We start from the raw sequence: 27,041 nt of genomic DNA, 5'->3' as shown, positions 1-27,041 counted from the left end.
AACCCACTGAGCCACCCAGGCACCCCTCTACTATATTGTTAAAAAGCAGGACTAAGAACTATGAATAGAGACAATTACTACAACAACCCACAAGATTACAATGACCACAGAAAAACTGACTATACTTATTTTTCTTTCACTAAGTCTATGCTTTACCTTTGAAGAGCTCAGCAAATAAAGACATAAGGTAAAATAAAGACCTAAAATAAGGACTAAATAAAATCTAAATAAATAATAAAGACCAAAATAAAGACAAATAAAGACATAAAGTAAAATAAAGCCAAATAAAAATTTGGCTTATTAACAGAGACTTCAGAAACATTTCTCCATATATGTACATGTTAAATACAAAACAGCTGGGCTTGGATCTACCCGGTTATTGTTCTAGATCTGAAAAACAGATGATCTATTAGAACACAATGACCTTACGCCCAATCATGGAGATCAACTCACATGGAATCTACAGCAGAACAACTCCAGGGTAGTGATCTTTCTTGGAAAACATCTGCTACCAGCTGAGTGTGTTTACATTTTGACAGCCCTGGCAGATGTGCTCATATACGGCCCATCTGTGTGGTGTTAGGAGGCTAGAGGTGAGGAAGCTGGTCTGGACAGACAGTTGGGAGAGAGCTTATTGTAGTACGTGGAGTTGTTCTAGAAAATGCAAATTAGCACCTCATAGCATTTTTTTTTCTTCCTGTGCTATTAATGCCTTAAAGCAAACTGATTTGTTTGCATTGCCCAGAATGAGCAATAAAGTTATGTTTGGGACTGCTTTTTAACATGTAGCCATGGTCTGATTAATATTTAAGAAAAAAGAATAATTGTTATTATAAAAATTAATACAGAAAGTTTAGAGAATAAATACATATATCAGTTTAAAATATTTTTCATATTTGAAAATGTTATTAAGATAATATTTTGGTCTATGGGGAAAAAAACACTGAATAAATGAAGTATTTATTTCTACCTGAAGCTTTTACATGTTCTATTCTCTGCATCGTTTGTTACATTCTGAAGTATTATTCAAAGTGTGTTGTGAGGAACATAATTTCACACTTCATAGTAGTTACATACAAAATTACCTATGTCTTTTTAAAAATTATTTTTATTAACATATAATGTATTATTTGCCTGAAGGGTACAGGTCTGTGAATCATCAGTCTTACACATTTCACAGCACTCACCATATCACATGCCCTCCCCAGTGTCCATCACCTAACCACCCTCTTTCTCCCCCGACCCCGCAGCATCCCTCAGTTTATTTCGTGAGATTAAGAGTCTTATGATTTGTCTCCCTCCCAATCCCATCTTGTTTCATTTTTCCCTTCCCTACCCCCTCAACCTCCCACCCTGCCTCTAAAAGAAATTTTTTTATTGTAAGATTTCTCAGATGTTTTAATATGTTGGTGTATTTTCAGAATATCCAAGAAATATACAGAATTCTCATTCAATGAGCATATTTTTGTGGAACATATCTCAGACTAATATTCTCTTTATTACTTGAGAAATTTTACTTTGGTGATTGAGTCAGAAATCAGCAGTCTGGAAGCAAAAAATTTAAAAAAAAAAGAAAAAAGAAAAAATAGATTCATATTAGCATTTACTTATTTCACATAGTTCATTTATAGAGATTCCAGAAATTAAGGAACTAAGTGACTAAGATATATCTTAGTTTGATATATTATCAAACAATAATTCTATTCTTATATCCAAGATTTTTTTTTCTTTCATGGGCTCATGAGTGATGAAACTAGTTTATAGGGGAGATCATTAAGATGTTCTGTTAATTTGGATATTAGGTTATTCCCATTCTCATAAAGAGAAAGAAACTAGTGAAAAATGTTCTAAAAACACATAAAATGTATGAACTTCAACCTTAAGATAGTTAAGTAGTTGCTAAAAGAGATGAATGAAACACCCAAATTCAATCATGTTTGTTTAGGAATCTCACAATTAAGAGTTTTAAATAACTGTAATGTAATAGATTTTGTGATACATAGTCAGATTCTAACATAAGAGTAATGAAAACGTGCATGAAAAAAATGAGGAAAGAAGTTGGAGTGAGAATTGGTAGGGTTTATGCCGCAGAACTGGGAGAGAGCCACTGACCTGGAAGGCACAGATCTTGTCATTAGAGATGTTTGTTCTGTTTGAAGACAGGGATAGCTTATTAGATGGTCCCGAAGTCCCAAGTTATATACCCCTCCTAAATACCTGCCTATAATTTTGAACTTTGCTCATTAAATAAATTTTTTTCAAGTTTTTAATTGAATTCTAGTTAGTTAACATATAGTGTAATATTGGTTTTAGGACTAGAATTCAGGGATTCATCAGTAAGATACAATACCCAGTGCTCCACACAAGTGCCCTCCTGAATAGCCCCCACCCATGTAGCCCATCCCCCACCTACTCCCCTGGGGTAGTCCTCAGTTTGTTCTCTATCATTCAGTTTCTTTCTTTCTTTTTTTTAAGATTTTATTTATTTATTTGACAGACAGAGATCACAAGTAGGCAGAGAGGCAGGCAAAGAGAGAGGAGGAAGCGGGCTCTCTGAGCCCGATGCGGGGCTCAATCCCAGGACCATGGGACCATGACCCAAGCTGAAGGCAGAGGCTTTAACCCACTGAGCCACCCAGGCACCCCTCTATCATTCAGTTTCTTAAGGTTTGTTTCCCTCTCTCCTTTATTCCATTTCTCATATGTTCATCTGTTTTGCTTCTTAAATTCCATGTATGTGTGATCATATGGTATTTGTCTCTCTGACTTGTTTCACTTAGCATTGTGCTCATTAAATAATACTGTTTGCAAACTTAGTTTCGCAGGGAACCTCTCATCAGTTAAAAAGACGCGGCATCAAAATGTGACGAGAAGGTGGGCACCGAAGTCACACTGGCTGGATTCAATAATGGTTCTTTTAATTTCTGAACTGTGTTACCCTTAGCAAAGTCACATAACCTCTCAATCTCATCTGAAAAACTGAGGTAGTGCTATATCCATTGCACAGGTTCATGCTGAGTTCTGATTTTATCCCAAGAATCAAGAGGGATTACCCATTGTATATGGATCCTTGAAAATAAAAGGTAATTATGTAAATACAAGATCTATTGTCATTAAACATTATTAATGGTTCTCTCTTGGTATCTAGCAAATACTCAAAAATTGCAGAACACTAAAAGTGACCTCATGAAAACATATTAGTTTCTGGAGAAAACAGGGCAGAGTCTGGAAATGTAGATTTGACAGTTACATAAAGTCATGCAGGTTTTTAGAAATCACCTCCTGGAATGTGAACTGCAAACAGTAGTAAGTGGACGTAATAGCAGCTGAAATCACAAGTCAAGGGCAGCCACAAGAACGTGTGGTGTGTGAGGAGCCACGGACCTCTCCATGAAACCAGACTGACCCGCTGACAGTAGGATAAATTGGATACAAATGTAACTGGTGTTAACACTCCATTCCCTGAACCAGAAACAGAATGTACCGAATTTAACAAAAATTGTTAAAGATTTCCTGATTTTTTTAAAAAATTTTATTTGCCAGAAAGATCACAAGTAGGCAGAGAGGCAGGCAGAGAGAGAGGAGGAAGCAGGCTCCTCAAAGAGCAGAGCACCCAATGCAGGGCTCGATCCCAGGACCCTGAGATCATGACCTGAGCTGAATGAAGGCAGAGGCCTAACCCCTGAGCCACCCAGGTACCTTAAAGATTTCCTGATGTTTATGGGGCTTTTGATATTTTTCATGTTTCTGTGCATACGCTGTAAAAATAAATGGTTTGCCAGATTGTCACTGGCTAGCAGAGGGGCAGGGAAGACAAAAGCACTAGCTACATTTTGTTTAAAACTATCCTCTTATCTTATTGTACGAAGTGGAACTGGGGGGCTTCGATATAAGAGATGAGAGAAAATTAGGAAAAAAAAAAAAGGAGATTTAATTTATTTTACAACTTTACAAATGATAAAACAATAACACCCAATTGCTATACATAAACAATAGGAAACAGTGTTGAACAGAATGAACTTGACAGAATAAATCTCACCTTTCAATTCCACAAATGATATAAGAAATACTCAGTAGCAATTATCCTGTGCAGCAGTGCTATCTCTGTAAACTCTTTTTTTTTTTTTCCTGCTATATACATTTGAAACACTTGTGCTTTTGCCTACACAAAGAAACATTTATTAAAAGGTGCTACTTAAATGGGAGACACAGGGCCTGGGAGCCACTGAAGACTGCAATTTAAATACATTGCCAGCTTGAAAAGTTTTTTAAATTTTTCTTTTTTCTTTTTTTTTCTTTTTCTTTTTTTTTTCTTTTTTTTTTTTTTTTTAAGACTTGGCCATATTAGACCCTTATTGAAACTCTAAGTATGAACAATAGAATTCAGTTATAAAGTAGATCCCTCTTAAAGCAGGTTAATAACTGAAGTCTCAAAAGAACTTCTTTATTCTAAAGTAGTCTAATCTCCAGACTGCTTAACAGCACAGCCTCTGAAGATGTTAGCATGACACGAATCTAGTGTGTGTATATTACAGACTCTGTGTGGGTAACACAGACACACATATATAACATTGTATATATGCATCACACATGTCTATTTGTACTATATAGATATAACTATAGCACATATATAATAAAATATCTATGTCTAGGTGGGCTTTATTTGGATTTTCTGTCATCAAATAGGAACAATAACCCTCTTTCACTCAATTTTTAAAAACATTGGTATACTGATAAGGTCTAATGGGAAAACTTCCAAACTCGTAGAGGTAACAACTAACTATACATGACTTTTCCTATACCTCTTCCACAATTATAGATACTCCCAACAATAAGCACATGAAAACAACTCTTATGAACCAAATACCACATTGTGTGCAGTAATGACTAACTGGCTCAATTAGAAATAAATTACTTTGTTCACCCTTTTCCTGTGTAGAAGCTTAGTAACTAGTTGGTATGTACACTACCCCAGCATCACTTAAGTAAATTGCTTATGTAAGCATATATGTAGAAATTTCCATTAGCAGTTGATATACATTTCATATGATATACAATACATAAAGACATTTGAATGCCCAGCACCTTCCTTCAGACAGAAAAACTTCCACAGTAATTTCATCAGTCCTGTGGGCTGAATCACTAGATTTGCCCCCCAAATCTGTTACTGATTCTTTTTTTTTTTTTTAATTCCAGCAACTTAATATTGAATATAGAACAGGCTGGGTAATAATGATGAAAATATTTCCATGGCCTATTCATGTCAACAGCACAGTAACAACCACGTTCTCTAAAGGACAAGAATATTTCATAATCAGCTGCCTGAGCATTGCCAGGTACAGGGGGAAATTGTGAAAAAGAAACAAAAAATTAAAGCTGTGAACATATGGTAGTCTCAAAAGAAAAAAAATTCAGATGTTTCAAGTATGTATTTATTATTTGATATTATCATGATCCCTTGTGGCCCCATATTGGTTAAATGGAATTCTTCTTCTTGCTTTTAGCCTTCAGCGATCTCCTTGCCTCATCCTTGTAAGAAGGCCACAGTAGCTTGTGAAGGTGGTGGGGCAGATGGAAAGCCATACAATAGGGAATGGAATGGTCTTGTACAGTTTGTTTTCTTTGAGCACTAAATGCCTTTAACTGAATTCATTCTTGAGTATTGAAAGTTCCCTGAGATGAACAAAAGTAGTCTCAGTCGATACTGAAGCCCTTTTTTATATGCTGAACAATTTTAGAACTGGGCAATTAATTTAGAGAACACAAAGTATAGGGCAACAAAGCAATGCGAAGCTAAAAAGGCACTACTCAATGCATCTATGAGATAAACATTAATGCACTAAACAGTGAGCGGCTGGGATGCTTTTGCTGTGGCCTTAAAATTGTTTAAACACATTTGTTGATAATGCAGTAAAAATGGCAAGGTTCCTTGCTGCTGCTTTTGAAGACATACTTTGAATGAGTTCTGAGGTGGATTTGACTATCAGAATTTACTTGTAACTTCAAATTTTTTATTGAATTCAAATTAAAGCCTACTCAAAAAGCTTACCCATAAGTAGTAAAAATTAAGGTTCTATAAATCATCTACTTTGGATTTGTTACGTGGATCAGACTTTTCATCTTTACATTCTGAATTTGTGCCTAGTTCTTTAAGATTTCCAATAGATAAGAGGTTAATGACAAAAGTGCATCATGTTCTGTCCATTTTTAGCTCTGCATCTCCTTTATGCATTCTATTTTGTTTTCTTAGAGACACATGAATTCTAAAAAATAGTATTCTGAAACCCAAGGTTCTCATATTTTTAAAAATTATACCACATATTATTAATATATTAAGAACTGTCCTACTGTGAACATCCTTTTCTATGAGAACATGTATGTGTATATATATATTTATATATCTATAAATATATATATGTGTGTATATATATATATATATATATATGGAAAATCTCCATGCTATTTCTTTTTTCTTTTTTCAGACTGTCTTTCCTAAGAAACAAAACATACATATTCCCCATGCTATTTCTTCTTTCCTCAGACTGCTTTCCGTAAGAAACAGTAAGTCACGTAAGTGTTTCAGGCTAAGAGTAGAAGTGGGAACATAGTACTCCTGCTTTCTAAACAGTTTGCCATTAGGATTACCTACCAGTATAGTATAAGTTAACAGAAAACTGGCCTATTGGTCAATTCTATCACATGTTAAAACTTTTTGAATCACTTTCTTAATAATCTCATGTGCTTCTTTGAAAACACATTAATGTGATAATGTGAATAAATTTAACCACAGGAAAATATTGGCCAATTTAATTCACTTGAAGTGCAAATACTGACACACAGATTCATTATTAAACCTCTTAAATTAATCATCTGTTATGAAGACAACATTCTACTAATCATGTTGTTTCTGCACTAAGAAAATTTAACAGTGACGTAAAGAGAATGCCAATCTTTCCATCTGAAGAATAAAGGGAATATCAAAGAACTGGAAGTCTCATTTCAGCCCTCTCAGTCTAATACTTATTCTAAAGGGCAAAATGCTTCCACACAATTATTACGAAATGTAAAAGCTATGGAAATCTTCCTTCAAATAAAGATGAAGTCTGAGTTTGAAAGCTTTAATATCTCTAAAGACAACTTCCATATTAGTAGCATAATAATATATTAATACAATATTTTCATGAAAGAAGAATGGTTTGTTGTGTAGAAACATCAGCACAATCTTTGGTACCAAAAGTGCTTGTTTTCTTTCTGCTAATTTTACCATCTCAGATGACACAGAACATCTCTCCTTTAGAATGGCTCAAGATGACTGAGTGGTACAGTTTAGCTGGTACCTTCTACACCCCTGGAAAAAAATCTGGAGGTCTAGAGTTGTGCAAAATAAAACTCTTTTACAAAGTCGTCATGTGATTGCTCTTTAAAAATATAAGAACTTCAAAAATGATTCCTTGAAGATTATTTATCTCATTCATATTTATCTCAGAAAAGATTTCTAAACACCCTATACCCAAACCAAAAGAGACTCCAGAAGACAAAAACAAAAACAACAAAAACAAAAACATAAAGTTCATGATCAGACTCAGAGTCCTGACTGAAGGCATTTACTTGAGTTGTTTCATCTTACGGATTTCACTGCTCAAACTATTTCCATCTCGATTTCTGCTGACAAGGATGGTTTAATCCCCAGGGCTGAGTTGTATTCCTGGGCGACTCTTTTAATGTGCTTGGCATTGCCATGGCAGCCCAACAGTGATGAACACATTTGCCTCATTAACTAATGACAAGTGCATTGTTGGATCTTGTAAACACTACTGATTATACATTCAAACTGTGTTCTTAGTGGAAGTGGCACTTACTAGGACCCTTGAAGTCAAAATATGTGTTTTTTAGAGCACTTTGCAGGTATTTCATCAGCTGGTAGCAGATTTCTCATAAATGTCCTCTATCACCTTGTATCTAGATTCTTGGTGGATGCTGAAACTCAGTCTGATTTTGGATCCCATTTTCAAATCTTAGGAAGCATCTTCAGAAAAGAAGTGCGTATTCAGTTTGTATGTTTTCAAATGTGCTTTATTGCTTTATACACTTTCCTGTTGTTAGTTTCAGAGCTCCTCTATTATGCAGCACATTCAATGTTTTGAATTCTAATGGCATTCTGTGAGGACTGGCGTTGGAAAAGTACCTATATTTTAAGTCATCATAGTAATGATATTTGACGGCTTTTCCATTCAAATCCTTAGGGAATGGCCAGAATCCATACAGGTGAATTTCATCACAGAATCTTGTGGCAAGTGTATACATGAGGAGACCTGTGCTGGGTCTTTTGATGGGAACTTTGTTTGTCAGCCAGTAACTGGAAAAGAAAAAAACACACACAGAAAAGAATTTAGAGAAACATACAACATACCCTATGGCAAAGTATATACGATGTGGTATGGAAGTAAAATTAAATTTGGAAAGTATCATTATGAGTAACATTCGAAAGACTGCTACAGCAATAACATATTTCTCAAGCACTTAGAAAATTTAATATATGTATTTTATTTTTCCTTATTCTTTATCTCCTTGCTTATTTTTGAGGTCGTATAAAGTGAGAAAGTGTGTAAATATTACTGTGGAATATCATATTCAAAATGAATTCAGAGCAAACATTTGTAATAATATACAGAACAGAATCTTCTCAGAAAGTGTTAAATATCACTGTGAAGGACACAGTAATTGGGAAGAGATTAGGTAATTCTCCTAGAAAAAGAATTTGAAACTTTACCCATAAGTTTTTCAAAATCTCTGATATTTCAATTAAAAATCCAAACAAATACTTCACTTGCCTTATACTGACTTATTTAATTTCAATTGTCCAAATTCCATTTTACAAAATTAAAAATACTGCCTTAACCCACAGAAAAACAGCATAAAACAAATAACATATAAACAAACAATTCACCACTTAGTTTAACATTTTGTTACATAGATAAAAGAAATTTAATAAATATTTTATACTATTCATTTTCAAAGGCAATAAAATACTCCAAAATGTTCAGATCCATCATTGTTGCCAAACTTTGTTCACCTGAAAAGCATGCAAATTCACAAGTTAATCATCACCCCGGGTGAGGAAGGGGGTTTCCAAAACTTCATGGCATACTCATTACCTTATGTGGAAACAGCTAAAAGAGGAAGGGTGTAGATTTTCTTTAACTTTTAAAGTTGCCCAATTACAAATAGAATAAAGCTAATATGTATTTTTTTTTTTAAATTTTTGTTTTAACTCTTGTCTCTTACCTGGGGATATATATATACCCTGCCTGCCATTCAAACGTAAGGTGGAAGATTCTACTAGATTCTAGTCATTGCTGTATTTACATATTTGCCTTAGAGTTTATATAATATTCTTTGTCTTTTTTTTTTAATTAATTTATGAAGCTTTCTGAGGACACCAAATACACCTGGTCTACTGAAAGTTGACCAACAAATACTGGACTCTGAGACATCCCTACATCCAAATAGGGAAAATACACTTATGAACTATCACTCCTCTTTCCCACCCCCTCTTTTGAACTGGGATTGAACTTTCACCTTTTTTTTTTTTTTTAAGATCTTGTTTATTTATTTGACAGAGAGAGAGATCACAAGTAGGAAGAGAGGCAGGCAGAGAGAAGTGGGGGAAGCAGGCTCCCCGCTGAGCAGAACCCGAAGTGGGGCTCCAGCCCAGGACCCTGGGGTCATGACCTGAGCTGAAGGCAGAGGCTTAACCCACTGAGCCACTCAGGTGCCCCTAACCTTTCACATTTTTAAATTTTCTAGCTGGGTGAAGGCTACGTGCTGAATGTTTTAAGCAATATGAAAGGCACGGTAGATCTTTTGTTACCAGAAGTGTGTTAAGGAAGCCTATTTTCAGTAGAGGAGATTTATAAGGAGTTTTCACAGATTATTATTAAGAATTTTTCCACAGCACTAAGTTAGCTAATGAACAAAAACTATCGCACTTACATTGTAAGCATTGTGAAGAAACCATGGATACTGGTTCTGTGCCAGGAGCTTACACTACAGTTTGAAGGTTTTTTTGTTTTGTTTTGTTTTTTTAAAGATTTTATTTATTTATTTGACAGAGAGAGATCACAAGTAGGCAGAGAGGCAGGCAGAGAGAGGGAGAGGAGGAAGCAGACTCCCTGCCGAGCAGAGAGCCCGATGCGGGACTCGATCCCAGGACCCTGAGATCATGACCTGAGCCAAGGCAGCGGCTTAACCCACTGAGCCACCCAGGCGCCCCAGTTTGAAGGTTTTGAAGAGACTGTGATTTAACCGAGAGCCCTTTCAGCTTTGAGAAAGCAGATGCTCTAACACAAAATGATGATCATTGGAAAATTTTGTGAATGTGATCTATATGTGATTACAAATGTCAGTTGATAAAGTTGGTTAGTTTTTTTAAAAAAAATGCACATATTTATAAATTTTTAAAGAGGCTGAGGTAAGTTCAAACTCAAAAAATGATTATTTCTATTGGGGAATGTCAATGATTGGGAATAGTCCAGCAATACAAAGGTCATGCTAAATTATCTTATTTCTAAAGTGAGGGGGAAAAAAATCATCAGGCAATAATATACTGCATATTATTTGTAGGGGACTCCAAGGTCACATTATATGTGACTTCAAGAACACATTATAAATACGCGCTTTCCATTTTCTGGAGAGATTTTCTGGATAGCCAATCAACCATGGATAATCATAAACAAAATACTGAAGAACTTTTATATGTAATACAAAGCAGCAGTTATAATATTAGAAAAAAATGCCAAAGGCAAAATTATTAGCCTAAATGTTTTAAATGTTTTAAAATAGTGTCAGAGATATACAGTCACTCAACATTTTTTGATCTGGGACACCACATGTGACACCACAAGCAGAAAATCTTCTTACCCTCAAGTACCTGACATCTAAAAGCAGAGCAGGCCATGAGCTGAATGGAGACGTCAGCACATCCAGAAGAAAGCAAGAGAAAAATGTGATTCTTGGGACAATTCTCAAGTATGTGATGCAATTTCAGAGAAGATTTTATAGAGGAAATAAATTTGTGGCTTTGGGAATAGGGAAGCTATACCCACAACATTAGTTAATTGATATTAATAAATACGGTGTTTTGAAAACTAAACTCAAATCGCAAAGCCTCCTATTTAAAAATAATGGGTACAGAGGCTTTAGAGACGTGTTATTTTAATCTATGCAGTTCAAAGACTGGTGCGAAAAAACGTTGCTTTAGAACTCCTAACACTCTCTGATGTTTGACTTGTAACAATTTCAATAATCTCAAAGAAATAATAAACTACCCATTTCCAGGACATTTTCGGAGAAAAAGCACACAATAAATGCCATTTATCAAACAGCTCTTAATAAATGGTATCAACATGTAACAGATAAATTGAAACAAAACTTGAAAGCAGGTTAAGAACTAAGGTCACAGCTAATAACATTCTGTGAAGCTAAAAAGAAACAAGAACTGATCCGAATATAGTCAGTAAGAATTTCCTATGTGCTCATTATAAATCTAATGTTGGGCTTGAAATTGTATAGGCTAACATAAATTACTGATATTCAGTAGTTGCCCGGGAACACGTTCCATATGTGAAAAGCACAAAAATGGATATTCTTTTTAAATTCTATTAGCACAGTCAGAGAATATCTGCCAACTTTACAAGCCAAAATCCAGGGAACAATTTTAAAATCCGTATCTGGAAGTATCTAGTTATGTACAGGCTGACATTTAAAAACCACAAATTTCTTGTGAAGAGTTAATCAAAAATAGAATGCTAACTTAAGTTTTTAACCCTAATTAGGAAAAAGAAAAAGAACTGAAAGTAATGCATATATAAAATAATGAACTATTTATATTCTAATTCAGTATAAGCTTTTCTAAATTTTATCTCAAATTCATTTCCGTTGTAGTTTAAAATTGGCAATGTTTTCAATTCAGCAAATAATCTAGTTTCCATGTATGTATTTCTTTTTATAGATTGATTTTTTTTCATCATAAAATCAATGTGGGCTCCCTGTAGAAAATTTGAAGAAAAAAGAAATGAACGAGGAAGAAAAACATTCCTTATAATCCAACTACACAGTGATAATTACTGTTATAATGTGCTGCATCCTCTTGTTTCCCTGGCTGTTTTGGATCTTAATATATATTATGATCATTCATACACAGAAGGTTTTTCACCAGCGAGGCTAAGTTTTATTTCAGATACTATCAATTTCCTTCCTCCCCTCCTTTCTGCTACAGTGTTGGAATACTCTGTCTTGTTGGGCGAAACAAACTCACACTGGATTTTAAGTGTAAATTGAACATTTCTTTTTTTTTTAAAGATTTTTTTTTAAATTTATCCATTTGACAGACAGAGATCACAAGTAGGCAGAGAGGCAGGCAGAGAGAGAGAGAGAGAGGAGGAAGCAGACTCCCTGCTGAGCAGAGAGCCCTATGTGGGGCTCAATCCCAGGACCCTGAGATCATGACCTGAGCCGAAGGCACTGAGCCACCCAGGCACCCCGACATTTCTAACTTTTTACAGATGCAATAGCCTCCATTGGCCTCACTACTTCCCAGCACGGAAGCTCTGTTCTTGCCAAGCAAGGCGTCTTACCTCCCTTTCCTCCAACATATCCGTCTCATTTCTTACTTCAAACTAACTCAATATTTTGTCATGTTTGCCTACCAAATTCGTGTCACAAGATGTGAGTGTGAATCTATGATAATAATACTTGAGTCTTTGGGAAAGCTACTTCACTTCCTTGGACCTCAGTTACTAATATTTAACCTCTAGGGTTGTTATGATAATGCAAAAGATATAGTAAGTGTGAAGGTCATTGTACAAGCTTGACACCGGTAAGTAATATTAACTGAATTTTAGCATATCCCATAACCCATTCCTCAATCCCACTCACACATCCCACTTCTCTCTTGGTGCTTTGTATAACTACATATTGCCTGGAGAATTGTGGTCGTGTCATTTAACCTCAATGGCATGTTTCCTTAGTTGAGAAACAAAAACAGCTGATTATATGGCCTTGGGGTTTCCTCTATCCGTAAGATGCTATGGCTGTTTCAAATCATCTTTCTCCATGAAACTTCACACTGCTAGAAACTGGGTGAAATGCTCTTGATGCTTCTCTCCTACCTTCTCCTCATTCTATTCTCTATAATTTTTTTCAGGTTTTAATATACTGAAAGCAAAGAAAGTACTTAATACAGTAGTTTTGATATTAAACCCCACACTAGATCAGATTTTGTCTCATAATAAAATTAGGTAATGGGGCACCTGGGTGGTTCAGTGGGTTAAAGCCTCTGCCTTCAGCTCAGGGGGTCCTGGGATCGAGCCTCTGCTTGGTAGGGAGGCTGCTTCCCTCTCTCTCTCTGCCTACTTGTGATCTCTGTCTGTCGAATAAATAAATAAAATCTTTTAAAAATATATAAAATTAGGTAATAATCACCTGAGAAGCCAAAACATATTATTTCAAGCAACCAACATTTTCAAAATAAAAGAAAAAAAACTTACTTTCAACAGCATTCAGCATTTGATATACTTATGACAGTTCACACTCAACATTTTGGCAAACAAGGAACATTAATTTGCATTTATGTTTAAACAAAGGAGTCTACAAATTTAGAAGTAGTATTTTTTTCCTCTACAAATCAAACATGCTGCAAAGCACTTTTTAAATAATACCTGAATATTATACACAAGTTTTCATATTTGTTAATATGTTGGCTTGTTCTTAGAAAAAGGACATGGCATAGGCTGTATAATATAAAACTTAAGGCAGTCATCCCTGGGCATATTGAAATGGAGTATCTCCACTGTTTCATTTTCAACTGTTCACACAATCCTTCCATTGTATCCCCAGTCTGAGCTATGCTCCCTCTCATGAATTGACTTTTTAAAGTGCAGAAAACTTAATTTTTTAAAAAAACTCTTTTAGTAATTAATCATGTACTATGTATGTTGGCTAACTGAATTTAAATAAAAAAATAGATAAATGAAAATATCCAAAGACAACAATTAAAGGTGATTATATGGGAAAAAAATTAAAAATAAATAGAACTGTTTTACTACCTCTTACTAAGATTATGATACCTCTTACTAAGATTATGAAATAGATTTGTCTTTCTGTAACAGTAGGTCTGGTGATGATTTAAAAACAAACAAACAAACAAAAACTTCCAGCACTATACTCACAGAGAATAACAGTCCACCATGAATTAACTCTTATAGTATCCCATTAAAGGAAAAAGCGATGGATCTTAGATCTCCCTTTCATATGAGGAAACAAGGGGGTGAGAGAGGCATATTTCATGCTTTCTGGCAAGCCAGGAGTGAATCCAGGAATAAACACTTAAGCGATATCATACAAGGTAGCAACGGTAATACTAATTTATTGAGTGTTTATAAAGGACTAGAGACCGTGTCAAGAGCTCTAACTATGCTGTCTATTTCATTTAACCCTCATCACAAACCCGTGAATGGATGGATGCTAGTTCACAGATGAGGACACTGAGTCTTGGGCAGGTTAAACCGCCAGTTTAAGGTCATGGAGATGGCAGGCGACAGGACCAGATTTTAAGCCCACACCTAGCTGGCTATGATGACTTCAATTTTAACTGAAAAGGAACAAGATTGTTTAGCTTCTCAAGAGAATTCAGCTTGGAATAGTAATTTCCTTGGTACATTTTCAACATAGGGTTCATATGGGGAAAAGAAAAAAAAGTTCTGTATGGTGTTTTGATGATCGACAGTCTGTGTGTTTTACACATGGAGCTTTTCTGGCTTTTTGTTTCTTTCAAAGGTCAATAAGAGCTGACCCACTTTCCCCGTGAACACTCTCAAAAGTACTCCAAGTCAGATGATTTTGTAGTTTCAATATATAACTTGCTTAACCACATTGCAAATGTCAAAGGCAGAGACACTGTATCAAAGGGTGGGGATTTCCATGCAGATATGAATCAGTTTCTTAAAAGTATTTGGAAGCATTATTAAAATGAAAGCAGGAATTTGTGACCTCAAGGGGTCAATATGTCAGTATTTTTTCTAGGTATCCTTTGCATGTAGAGCTCTATATGGTTATACTGACCTTCAAAACCTGACTGATCAGAGTCATAGAGTTCTCATGGCATGGAGAAGGGAACAGGAATACTAAGGCCCCCAAATCTCTATATTCTGCTTGTGTTATGTCTACTACAGGAGTCAGACTCTGACCTTAACTCTGAATTTCAGCCTTCTTTTTGTCTAGCCAGATACATAGCCTGGTCGAGCATAGACAGTATTATAAAACTCAAGATCTATCTATACTATGTTGGTTTTGCCAAGTGTCTTGGGTTTTATTAGTGAAAATATAACTCTGGTTATTCATATTCACAGTTTTAACATATTTTTACATGTTCCTCATAAAATTCCGTATAGAGGCTGTAGTATATATCATGATTTCTATTTCACAGTAGATCTAGTGAAAAGTTCAAGAGGTAAATGCTTTGTCTGAGTTGGCTCAGCCAATGTGCTGTCTGTCCACTGGTGTGTTGGTAACTGTTTAACAACAAATATTAACTAGTAGGATAGAAGGAATTGCTGATTTGTAGCCTTTGCAAACTTCTGTAATGTAAATACTCCCATCAGGCCCGAGTTCAAGCTATGGACCTGACATCGGTGAACAGTGAAGAGGGACCAGATGGTACCACCCACTCTTGGCAGCCGGCACCAGCTCTCTCCAGTATATCACCAGCTGTAGAACACACAGAAAATATTCTTTCTGACCTGTAGCCCCAAAAGGTTTGCACAAGAAAATTCAACATTAAAGAAACTTGCCTTAGAAAAATTTCCAGGTAATTATTTATATACACCTCATTTGTAAAAAGAGAAGATGGGGTATAATTTGCTTCTTAAAATAGAGAAGTTTAACATTATCATACAATGAAAACAGAAAGAGATGAATGAGTCTTTTATTTTTATCTCTCAAATAAGATATTTAAGCACAGTGTTGGATACACAGCAGATAGTTAATGAGTGCATATTTAATTTACTCCTGCTGCAGTTTTAGAGATTTTTGGTGTTAATAAAAGGGAATATACTCATGGTTTGGCATTCTCTGAGTGACAGTATTTAATAGGATAAGCACTGGAAAAGCTGGAGTTTTGACTTTGCTTTGTCTTAAACTAAATATATGATCTTGGGCAAACCACTTAAACTTATTCAGCTTTAGTTGACTCAATGATAAAAAGAGATTTTTAGTATGGCTCCTACTACATCTAAAACTCTCATTTTTAAAATGTCACAAGTAATCTAAATTCAGACTGAGAGACATGAGAGTTCCTCCATTTGCAGCTGGAGTCTTATGTTTTGCTTGTAGTAATTAACTACCCCCATTTTTATAACGTATGATCTGACATCACAGGCAGCATATCCCTTTCAGTAATGTTATAGAGCTGTTGGATAAAATCATCCCTGCCAACATTTTAATATCATATCCAATTTCCTATAATACTTGTATCTAGAGGTCAGAAAATTTTCTCTACTTACAAATTCATAATAAATTGATTTTTGACTATTCAAAAATTATAAAATTATCCACCATAATTTCAAAGATAAAACTAGTGGAAGAGAATAAGGTAAAAGAAAATGGGATCTTGCTCAGATGAGAGAAAAATTAAAAACAGAGGGGATCCTTTGAAGGACTTTATTTGCCATGAAATAAATCTGAATGGAATTTAAATGGATCATTCCAAAAATGTATTACATGTTGGTTAGATTTTGGTGAAAGGGAATTGAAAAAATTATTATAGATGAATTCTATATTGTATCTATTGAAGATCGGGTGCCTGGCTGGCTCAGTTGGCAAAGCATGCAACTCTTCATCTCACGCCTGTGAGTTTGAGCCCTACCACTGGGCATAGGAATCACTTAAAAATAAAATCTTAAAAAGAATAGATTAAAGATTGTATCTTTGGGGACCGCTCAAAGATTATACTTAAAAACTTGAACTGGAGCATGGGGGCTGTGGGAAAAAAAAAAAAAAAAGTAAGTAGATGTAAAGCCACAGGTTTTAATTAATGACCTTCTTTTTTAACCCAATTGAACTCTGAAAGACAACCAAAATTTATGACCTGAACTGCCAGAATGAGGAAGTGATGATGTCTGAAAGGTGAAATACTGGAAACAGAAGGGGGATGGTCTTTTGAAACACGATGATAGAATTAAATAAGGTTCATGCTAATATGCCTTGTGTATGATTCCCACTATGAGATCAGATTGCTTTCTGAAGGTCAAAAATTATGGAAACTTTGCATTTTTCCTACTAAGATTAAAAGGAAACAAACCATTTATCAGAAGATGTGGAGTCCTACAAGAAAAGAAATAAATAATTGAAAGCAAGTGGGGGAAGGTAATCCTGAAGCTTACCAAAATGGGTTAGATACTGAAAGAAGAAAATGATTGCAGTATTTTATCCATGCAAATGTTTTCTTTTCATAAACATTATTCCAAGAAGGTACTTACAGATTATATTTCCACATTCCCAGATAACATAAAGATAACTTCCTGATAAAATTCCCTTTACTATGATAAAATGTAAACAACTCTTCTAATGGTCTGATGACCTTATTTTAGCTTGATGTGGACAATTTACAAATGAGTATGCCCAGTTTCCATCAATAAGTCAGGTTACATTAACCTTCCAAATAAGAATTGTGCTAAAATCTATTTCAAGAGGAGTAAGGACCAACAGATGTGATCTATAATCCATTCAATAATGTAAAATGCTTGCTAGCAAAGTATACAAACTAAACATAGGCCAAAGATCAGACTTCTCAAAGCTCAGTGAAGGAACAGAAACAAGATAGCTAAATGCAAGTTCAAAGTAGTTCTTTATAGTCTTCCCAGCAAGTATCAGAAGAATAGCATTTGGGGAAGTCAGTCAAATTTAGATCATTATTTTTTATATTCATTCCTGCCATAAAGTGTGCAATACTGAAGGGAATGCCCATTTAGACAATTTCCTTGTCCTTGGTATAAATTTATCACTCAATTAATGGCTTTCTGTGAGCATATAAGTTGATAAAGGGGCTTCCAGCCAAGGGAAAAGCCCTCCTGAAGGAATATTGCCAGGACAATGCCACTGATGTAGGTTTTGGGATTTGAATTTTATTCCAAAGCAACTTGTCACTAGAAATACTACTGCTATAATTCTGCCCCCAAGATTAATTACGGGAAATTTTATATTTTTATCCCTGAAACTTTGAAGGACTATGAGGTAGTACATAATATTTTCATTATGTCAAATTATCAATGAACACTTGGGTCTTTTCCCTGCAGACGTCAATCTATAGTTGATGAAACCCCAATTTGATGCAATCAATGGTAACTTTCCTTCTTTTCCTCTCTTTCAGCATCACTTAATACCAATCCTTTCAATGTATTTTTAGGTAGACTGATTTAATTTTAAATCACATTTATAAAATAGTTGTTAATGGAAGCCCATTAGCAGAATTAAAAACCAAAACCCAAAAAACAACGTTCTTATTCTTTTGAGGAAATAAAACAATGAAATACATCTGTAAAGGCAACTACACTAGGTAATATGCTATTCTTTGTGATAGAGAAGTATAAAAGTGAAAACAGTACTACAAAATCAGACCATCATGTAACAAACTGTACCTTGACTGAGATGTGCCCTTATTATGATGTTTGTCACAATATTCAATTAAAATGCAGTATTGAAAGAATGAAGTTGCACCCCTGTATCATACCATATGGAAAAAAGAACTCAAAATGGATCATGGACCTTAACTCAAGAGTTAAAACTCTAAATCTCTTAGAAGGAAATACAGGAGTAAAGTACCATGACTTTAGAGACGTTTTTACTGGATAACAACAAAAGAAAAATTAAAAAGGAATTAATCAAAATTAAAAATTTTGTGTTTCAAAAGATGCCATTAAAGAGTGAAAAAAACAGAATGGGAGTATCTGTAAACTATTTTTGTGGTAAGCGACTTGCATCAAAATACATACAAAACTACAACACAATGATAAAAATATAAAAAATCAATTTTATGAGCAAAGGCATAGATATTTTTCCAAAGAAGACAAACGAATTGCCAATATGCATATGAAAAGATGGTCAGTATCATTGGCTATCCGGGAAAAGTCAGTCAAAAACCACAATGAGATACTTTTTCACACTACCTGGAATGGTTATAATAAAAAACACAAGTAATAAGTGTTACTGAGGATATTATGGAATTGGACACTCAGACATTGCTGGTACCTGTGCATGAGAGTGAAGTGGAGTAGACCTTTCGGAAAACAGTCAGCAAGTTCCTCGAAAGGTTAAACATGAAGTTACTAAACATGTAGCAATCATACTCTCATGTAGAAGATTCTCTCCTCAACTAAATTTAGTTCGATTCCTCTGAGCTCTTTTCTCAACTAGGCGTCTACTTTGGCCTTCTGCATCCATGCTTGTTGAGTCTATTTCTTAGCAAGAATTCTGCCAAGTTTCAGTTTAGTGAGAATTCCCCCACCCCTGATATCTGTTTATCTGTGTTTCAGTTCCCTGATCTGTAAATTTGAGGCAAAACATCTTACCTTCTGGAATACTGGAGGAATTGAATGATCTGATAAAAATAACAGTTCATACAAAGAACATAATAAGATTATAAATTTTACACACAAGATCAGTTTAATATATCATGCTGATGGAATCATATTAGGAAGGTCAGTCACATTATCTATGTACACGCCTATAGATCATTCACTCAATTTAATGGAACTAGAGGGTACTATGCTAAGCCAAATAAGCCAATCAGAGAAAGACAAACATCATGATCTCACTGATATGTGGAATTTAAGAAACAAGGCAGAGGATGATAGGGGGAAAAAGGTAAAAATGAAACAAGATGAAACCAGAGAAGATGATAAACCGTAAGAGACTCCTGATCTTAGGAAACAAACTGAGGGCTGCTGGAGGGGAGGGGAGTGGGGGATGGGGTAACTGCGTGATGGATGTTGGGGAGGGTATGTGTTGTAATGAGCACTGGGTATTATATTATATAAGACTGATGAATCACTGACTTCGACCTCTGAAACCAGTAATACATTGTATGTTAATTAACAGAATTTAAATTTTTTAAAAAAAGAACATTCACTTAACTAGTGCATTTGAATTTAGCTTAGCTCTTGTTTTTCTTTAAAGCATTTGATGGGGCGCCTGGGTGGCTCAGTGGGTTAAGCCACTACCTTCGGCTCAGGTCATGATCTCAGGGTCCTGGGATCTAGCCCCACATCCGGCTCTCTGCTCAGCAGGGAGCCTGCTTCCCTCTCTCTCTCTCTCTGCCTGCCTCTCTGCCTACTTGTGATCTCTGCCTGTCAAATAAATAGATAAATAAATAAATAAATAAATAAATAAACCTGATGGATTATTGCCTGCATTCTGCAAGTAGGGCCAAGTCATCTAACAAAACAAAGCAAACAAACAAACAAAAAAACCCACAATAGTTATTTTTTAACTTGATAAATTTTAAAAAGCAGGGATAAATGATCATAAGGTTTCCACTTAGAATGTGAACTATGCAGTTCAACTGAATATAGCAATCATGAAATTCACATAGGTTTAGAGGCATTGCTGAAGACAACCATTTATTTTACATGATTTGTTTTCTTTTAGTTATACCAATATAATAGAAATTCAGGAATGAGAGTCACAAAACTTTTTTCCTAACTCTTTGAATGAGAATGTAAGTTGATAGAGATAATTAGCTCAGACTTCATAACAATAAACTTATCAAGAGGGTGAACCATAACTTTCTTTAAAATGGAAATGTAATTGAAATGGCTTTTTGTTTTTGTTGTTGTTCAAGAGGAATATTTCCATAATAAAGAATCCAAAATCACTTATCTGATGATTGATTCTACTGGGGGGAAAAAAATATTGAAGACAGGCAATCTGCGGGAGTTGGTTTACAAAGCATGTGTACAGTATTCTTGACCATCTGTTTCTCGTTGTGTTAGTACATTCACGTAATATTGTTTTGGATGCTGACTCAAATTTCATTTATAAACTTTCTTGATGCACAAAACATGATAGAATATAGAAAACAAGGGATGAAATCTGTAGAATGTACAGGTTCAGAAAAGGAGTGTACACTACTGGAAAGTAAATTACATTTAAATGTTGGAATAAAAGTGATTAAGTTTAAAATATTACGGAAGTTCACACTGGATCTCTAATGGTCTTGCTTAGCTAATAAAACACCTCTCAAATATCTCAGCTGCTATCTCAATGTTCATACTTTCAAATAAAGAGGCTAAATGAAATGCACCACCAAAAAGCTGCAAATCATTAAAATTCATGGGCATTCTCTAAGAGCTGTCTAGAGGGTCCTTCATTTTGTACTGGCATGAAAATAAGCCTTTTCGTCTTTGGCTTATCAATTGTGTATAAAAGCAAACTCAGGAGCTTAGGGACTGAGCTATAAATCCAAAGTACATTAAATTATAGAATCTAAGAGAAAAAAAGGAGCCAACGTAGGCCATCCTGTAAAGTTCCTTAATTAAGAAAATATACCTAAAGAGTTTCTTGAAATGGCTGCCTACATGAGAGAGACCAGAGAAGATCCTTAACCAGCTTATTAAAGTCAGAGATTATTCACTAAAGAAGGGGAAACAGGTGGATTTCTGGAGTGGTGTGGAAGCAGAAGCAGCATAATAAATATTATAATTGTTTTGACTGGGTTTAAGTCACACTACTGATTTTGAAATTCCAAATATAATTAAAGGGCATAAGATTTCCGGTTTTCAAAAGGGAGAAAGGTCTGAAAAAGCTTTGAGAATGGTCTATGAATTCTACCTAAAAATATTCTATATTAACATTAAACTTTCCAAGTCAATGATGTTGAAATGCAGTAATAAGCACAGAAATAAGTAGTACACTGATGGATGTCTTTAATAGTTCAAATTTTGGTTATCATATTCTGTCTGAAGCATATGGAGTTTCCAATATATATATATTTTTTAAGTGTCCAAATTCTTAAGCATTTAAGAATTCAGAGTTAGCTCATCCAAACCAATTGCCAATTAGTTTGGTCTCATAGACTTTAATTTAAAGAAAACCCAAAATACTGTGACTGTTTTTCCCACAGCAAGAGTTACTGGGTCAGAGATAGGCTCTGAATGTGCAGCATAGTGACTGAACACTAGAGATTAGGTGGTCTTTTAGGTCTGGCAGCTGGTTAAGGTAAGGAAAATAATTCATATTGTTTACAAATGAAATATCTGTATATAAATAGAGGTGCATCCTCTAGCTCTAAATGTGGACCTGTCTGAGGTAGATATTTTATCATCTTTTTTATTTAAACAAAAAGCATTATTTAACTAATTTATATCTTGTAGATTGTTTTCCCTAAAACTGAATTGCCAGTAAGTTTCATTTTAAGAAGACTATACGGAGGTCAAAATATAATTGTAATCTGTATAATTTATGTAAAATATAATTTGGCAGAGTAAACAAATCCTTGCCAGAAGAGTACTTTATTTCCTCTCTCTTAACATTTAATCAGCACTTCTACATTTCTCAAACTAGTTCTCAGAAGAGTTTTCTGACCAGAGAGAATCACAGGCAACCTGATACTTTTGCTGTCATTTCAAAAGTTGGTGGAAAATGGGTTGATCTGGAATGACCTGAAACTATTTTCTGTATGTGGTTCACTAGATGAAAGAAATGGGAAGTGCACGGCAAGGCTACGTGATCATCTTCCAGTTTTTATCGTCACACATTTTGGCCAGTTTCCCTGTTCCTGTCTCTTGTCCATACTTAAGAGCTAACTGCATATTCCACTGTGGGAAAACATTGCTCTTTTTCAAACAGAAGTCCTACATAAGTTTCAATTTCCAGTTGATTCATCAAAACAAAGCTGGTTCAGAAAGGGGAAAAAATCACAAATTGCTTACATCTGTTCAACCTAAAACATTATTCGTAATCTGCCAGGGATGATGTCTAAGCCATCTGGGGAATATGATAGGTGTTTGGGGAAAAAAATATCTGTCACAGTGCAATGGAGAAATGACATGTGAGAAAGTCTCAAGGTTACCACATGGTTCAGTGATGACTTTTAGGTACTCTGCAGCAGACAAGTTCTGAATTTCTATACATACAAACTAGAAACATTAAGCTACTCAACAATTTTACATAATAAGCATGAACATACTTATTAAATAAACTGATGGAATTACTGGAATCAAGAGTTTCTGAAATAAACACATGAAATGAATTATTATAGGTTATGATTAGGAAATAGGATATTTCATTCCAATTAAAAAAGTGAATCTTTGGATACCTGACTGGCTCAGGTGGAAAACCATGTGACCTTTGATCTTGGGATAATGAGTTTGAGTCCCACACTGGGTGTAGAGATTACTTAAAATAAATATACTTTGAAAAGGTGAATCTGTATACATAATATACTAAGTATGGCCATATAATACATATGGTTATATGTTACATATTATATATACATGTATAATTATATATGATAAACTATGTAGAAATACACATGTAAATAATGATATATGATATGTATATATAGCTTAAGTATATATACATTTTCATAGCAAATTAGAGATATATTTACATAAACATCCCATAGGTATGTTATAATTACCTAAATATCGGAATATGGAGTTGACAATATTGCTTTAAAACAAAAAATAGTTTGAGATAGCAAGACTTTTATGACTGTATATTTAGTTGAATCGAGTATTTCTCACATTTTCATTTGCTTTTAGAAGTCGTTGGTTGAAAATGCAGAACTGTACAATTCCTAATAAAACTTGGCCTAAGATGAGGCAATTTTACATTTATTTCAGCCAGTTTTATCAAGAATGTACCAAATTCAATCAATCATGAATTTGTTACTTGACCCTGTTTCCTACTTTTCAGACACTTTTAATACAAAATTACAAGAAAAGAAATCTGCTTTGAAATTTATTTACTTCCATCTATTTGGACACACCTGGGGAACCATGTATATTAATCCCTTATTAGGAAAACGCTTATATAATCACTAAGATCACTCACTGAGCTTCTCTGGACATTAATGGAACAAGCTGGAAGTTTTTAAATTTTATTATAAATTTTGGTGTTAATGGTATAAATTTATAAAAATGTTGAATAGGATAAGTTCAGTATCAAGGAATAAATACAAAATAATTCTTTAAAATCTGGATTATGGAATTGTGTCTTTTGCAAACATTTCATTGAAATATCTTGGGGGATCTGTAACAATTTTTATCCTCGTTGACGAAAGAGGAGGACAACAGTGCATAATTCAAATGTGTATGCTTGCAAATACTCCCTGCCCCTCTCAAACACAGACCAAGAGAAACACGGAACCAGTCTGCCTCCAGAAAATACTTAGCAATCAAAGAGAAGAAGAGGTACTGGGGTCATTTCCACTCATCTGCTTATTAAGCAGCGATGATCCTGTTGAAAAAGTCACATTCGGTGTGACTGGAGCTGTGCATTTGTATGTGCTCCCCCTGGGAACCAGTTTGAATGTTTTTCTCTGGAGATTTATGTATTTCAGCGACAGCTGCATTGCCACAATGTGCTGCAGTGGCTCCTCTTGACAGGTCATATTCTGAATTTCACATTCTGAATGGCAGCTGGGATGCCAGAGAGTTTCCTCACAGCGGGTGGGCCCTGTATTTCATCAGGCCCTCCCTGGCTTCAAAGACAAGCTGCACACACATGTGGCTACAAGCCACTCTAACAAGTCCAGGATGTACCTTTGTCACTCTGGTTGCTCCCTAAATAGCAGTGACATTCGCGGTGACAGTCTCCGTGACTCTAGGAGAACAGTGTGAAGCGCCTTTTAAGATCCCAGATTTCCTGTGTCCCGTCGTAGCACTTTCCCCTGATGCCACGGGCAGGATCAGCGCCAGGCATCACGATTATAAACACCAGGTAAGTGGTTCAAGTCTCAAACTGAATCTCTATTTACATCCATTTATCTATGGATTTACAGATCTAGAAACTGACATAAAAATCAAACACCTTAACTTATAGTTCTGGGACATCTCACTAATCAGAGCAAAGCTGTGACTGTAACAAGGGAACATGAGCCCACTCCCATTCCTGAGAATGTGAATTACCTGTCTGGCATGAGCCCTTGCTTCCTTCCGGTAGTGAGTTAACCCTTTGTGAGTTCACTACTGACTGGGGCCTGCATCAACCAACCACTGCGCAACCCTAATGAGCTGATGGGTGATAAATTAATATGTCCTGACTTGAGGACTAGTCCCCTCAGCTATTCAGAGTCTCTTTTTTTTTTTTTTTTTAAGAATTTATTTATTTTTTTGACAAAGGGAGATCACAAGTAGGCAGAGAGACAGGCTGGAGGAGAGATGAGGAATCAGGACTCGAATCCAGGACCCTGGGATCATGACCTGAGCCAAGGGCAGAGGCTTAACCCACGGAGTCACCCAGGTGCCTTCAGAGTCTCTTGTCTGTGCTACGCAAGCAGAGTTTGGGGCATTCACTCAGTGCCCCCCAAGAAAGCAACCCTCTGTTACTCCTTCTGTAAACTTGAGGCTCTACTTTTCACTCCCTGAGATCTCAAAAAGTAGGACCTCTTTGAAAACCTCTCTGAAAGCGGCTTGTAACAGAACTAAAAAAAAAAAAAAATGAGTTAGATGGGAATATAGGTTGAGCTTAAGATGTCTAAGCACATCTTTGCAAATAGATTCCTCTCAAGTCCAAAACCTAGACTGTGCTGTAGATTTTCTGACTTGCAAGACTCTGGAGACATCTAAGGCCATGTTTCAGTATTAAATCTGCAGTGTGCCCATCAAAAACCTAGAGAGAAAGCTCTCAACTTCTAATACAGGAGATCAGCAGTTTGCATGGGGTGTGGGAAGTCCTTATTCCACAGGTGTTGATGCAAGTCAAAAAAGGGAAAGGCCTTTCAGTTAACAATCCTCCCTAATTGAACAAAGGAGGAGTTCAGCTTTTTCAAAGACCCAGATTCGTGTGAAATGTCTTAGCAAGTCCGAGACTGAGAAGAATTTTCATTTGCTTAATTGCTACATTCAGAAAAACGACAAAGCCCTGTCAAGCCGCCTACCATGAAACGCCAATGAATTCCGATGCAGACACTATTTGAGCTCAGACAGTGATCCTCCAACGGCTGATGTGGGAATAAGGATTTGTAGGTGCAGGACTATTCCCACGTCACAGAGTTTCTTCATGAACTATGACTATCCTGTACATAGAAATATCAGCGGATGTGCGCCACAGCCCTGCCGTGCTCCATCTTTGTGGGATAATTACCAACGGGATCCCAGTGAGCAGAAAACCGGGGGAGGCCCTCAGAGCTTTGTGACCAAGAACTCTTTCCCAGCACTGTCTTTCTCTCTTCAAAGCAATTATGCCTTCTCCTTCTTGTTCTATTTTCCTCTCACGGATTCAAAATTTAGCCTTAATCCTTTTTCAAACATATGTATCTCTTATATCCATTTTCCCTGACTCCTTCCAACTATTACCCAAAATGTTTTACTCTTTTCATTTACTTGCAGTTTTTTTCTTTGCCTTAATTCTACTTTAGAGTAATAAAGGAAAGGCTGGAAAACAAAGGATACTGACAGTGATAGATCTAGAACAGGGAAAGGAAAGTCAAAAGTTGTTTACAAAAAGGGGACATAATAAATTACTTGTGTCCTTCACCTTTAAAAGGCTTGAACTATATCCTTCAGAGGTACCAGAGTCTATCTGGCAACATGTTCTCCTCCAAGTAAAACTGATTTTTCTAAAATACAAATTAAATAAAATAAAGAGATAAAAGTCATCTATTTATTATGTATGCTGTACTATTAAAAGAGCAATAGTGACATTTTTGGAATCTTTGACCACGAATGTGGAACAATAAAGATAAGGCTTTATCTTTATCTTTGTTAAAGATAAAGCCCCTTATCTTGTGCAGTTTAGTCAGGAGTTTAGCTTTTTAAAAGAAA

At 35.4% G+C, this 27,041-nt stretch overlaps 1 protein-coding gene across 1 annotated transcript in view; it reads right to left on the bottom strand.

The window, feature by feature from the left end:
- Window positions 1-6,458: 6,458 nt before the first annotated feature.
- The window catches only part of ST8SIA4 (ST8 alpha-N-acetyl-neuraminide alpha-2,8-sialyltransferase 4), a 97,701-nt gene continuing 77,118 nt past the window's right edge, over window positions 6,459-27,041 (bottom strand). Inside the window, 1 exon segment of the mRNA XM_032335663.1 lies at window positions 6,459-8,356. Coding sequence (XP_032191554.1) covers window positions 8,074-8,356 — 283 coding nt within the window. The 3' untranslated portion in view covers window positions 6,459-8,073.

The sequence above is a fragment of the Mustela erminea genome, chromosome 3 (genome assembly GCF_009829155.1).
Source record: "Mustela erminea isolate mMusErm1 chromosome 3, mMusErm1.Pri, whole genome shotgun sequence".
NCBI classification, from domain to species: Eukaryota; Metazoa; Chordata; class Mammalia; order Carnivora; family Mustelidae; genus Mustela; species Mustela erminea.
This window is presented reverse-complemented; position numbering and strand designations above follow the sequence as displayed.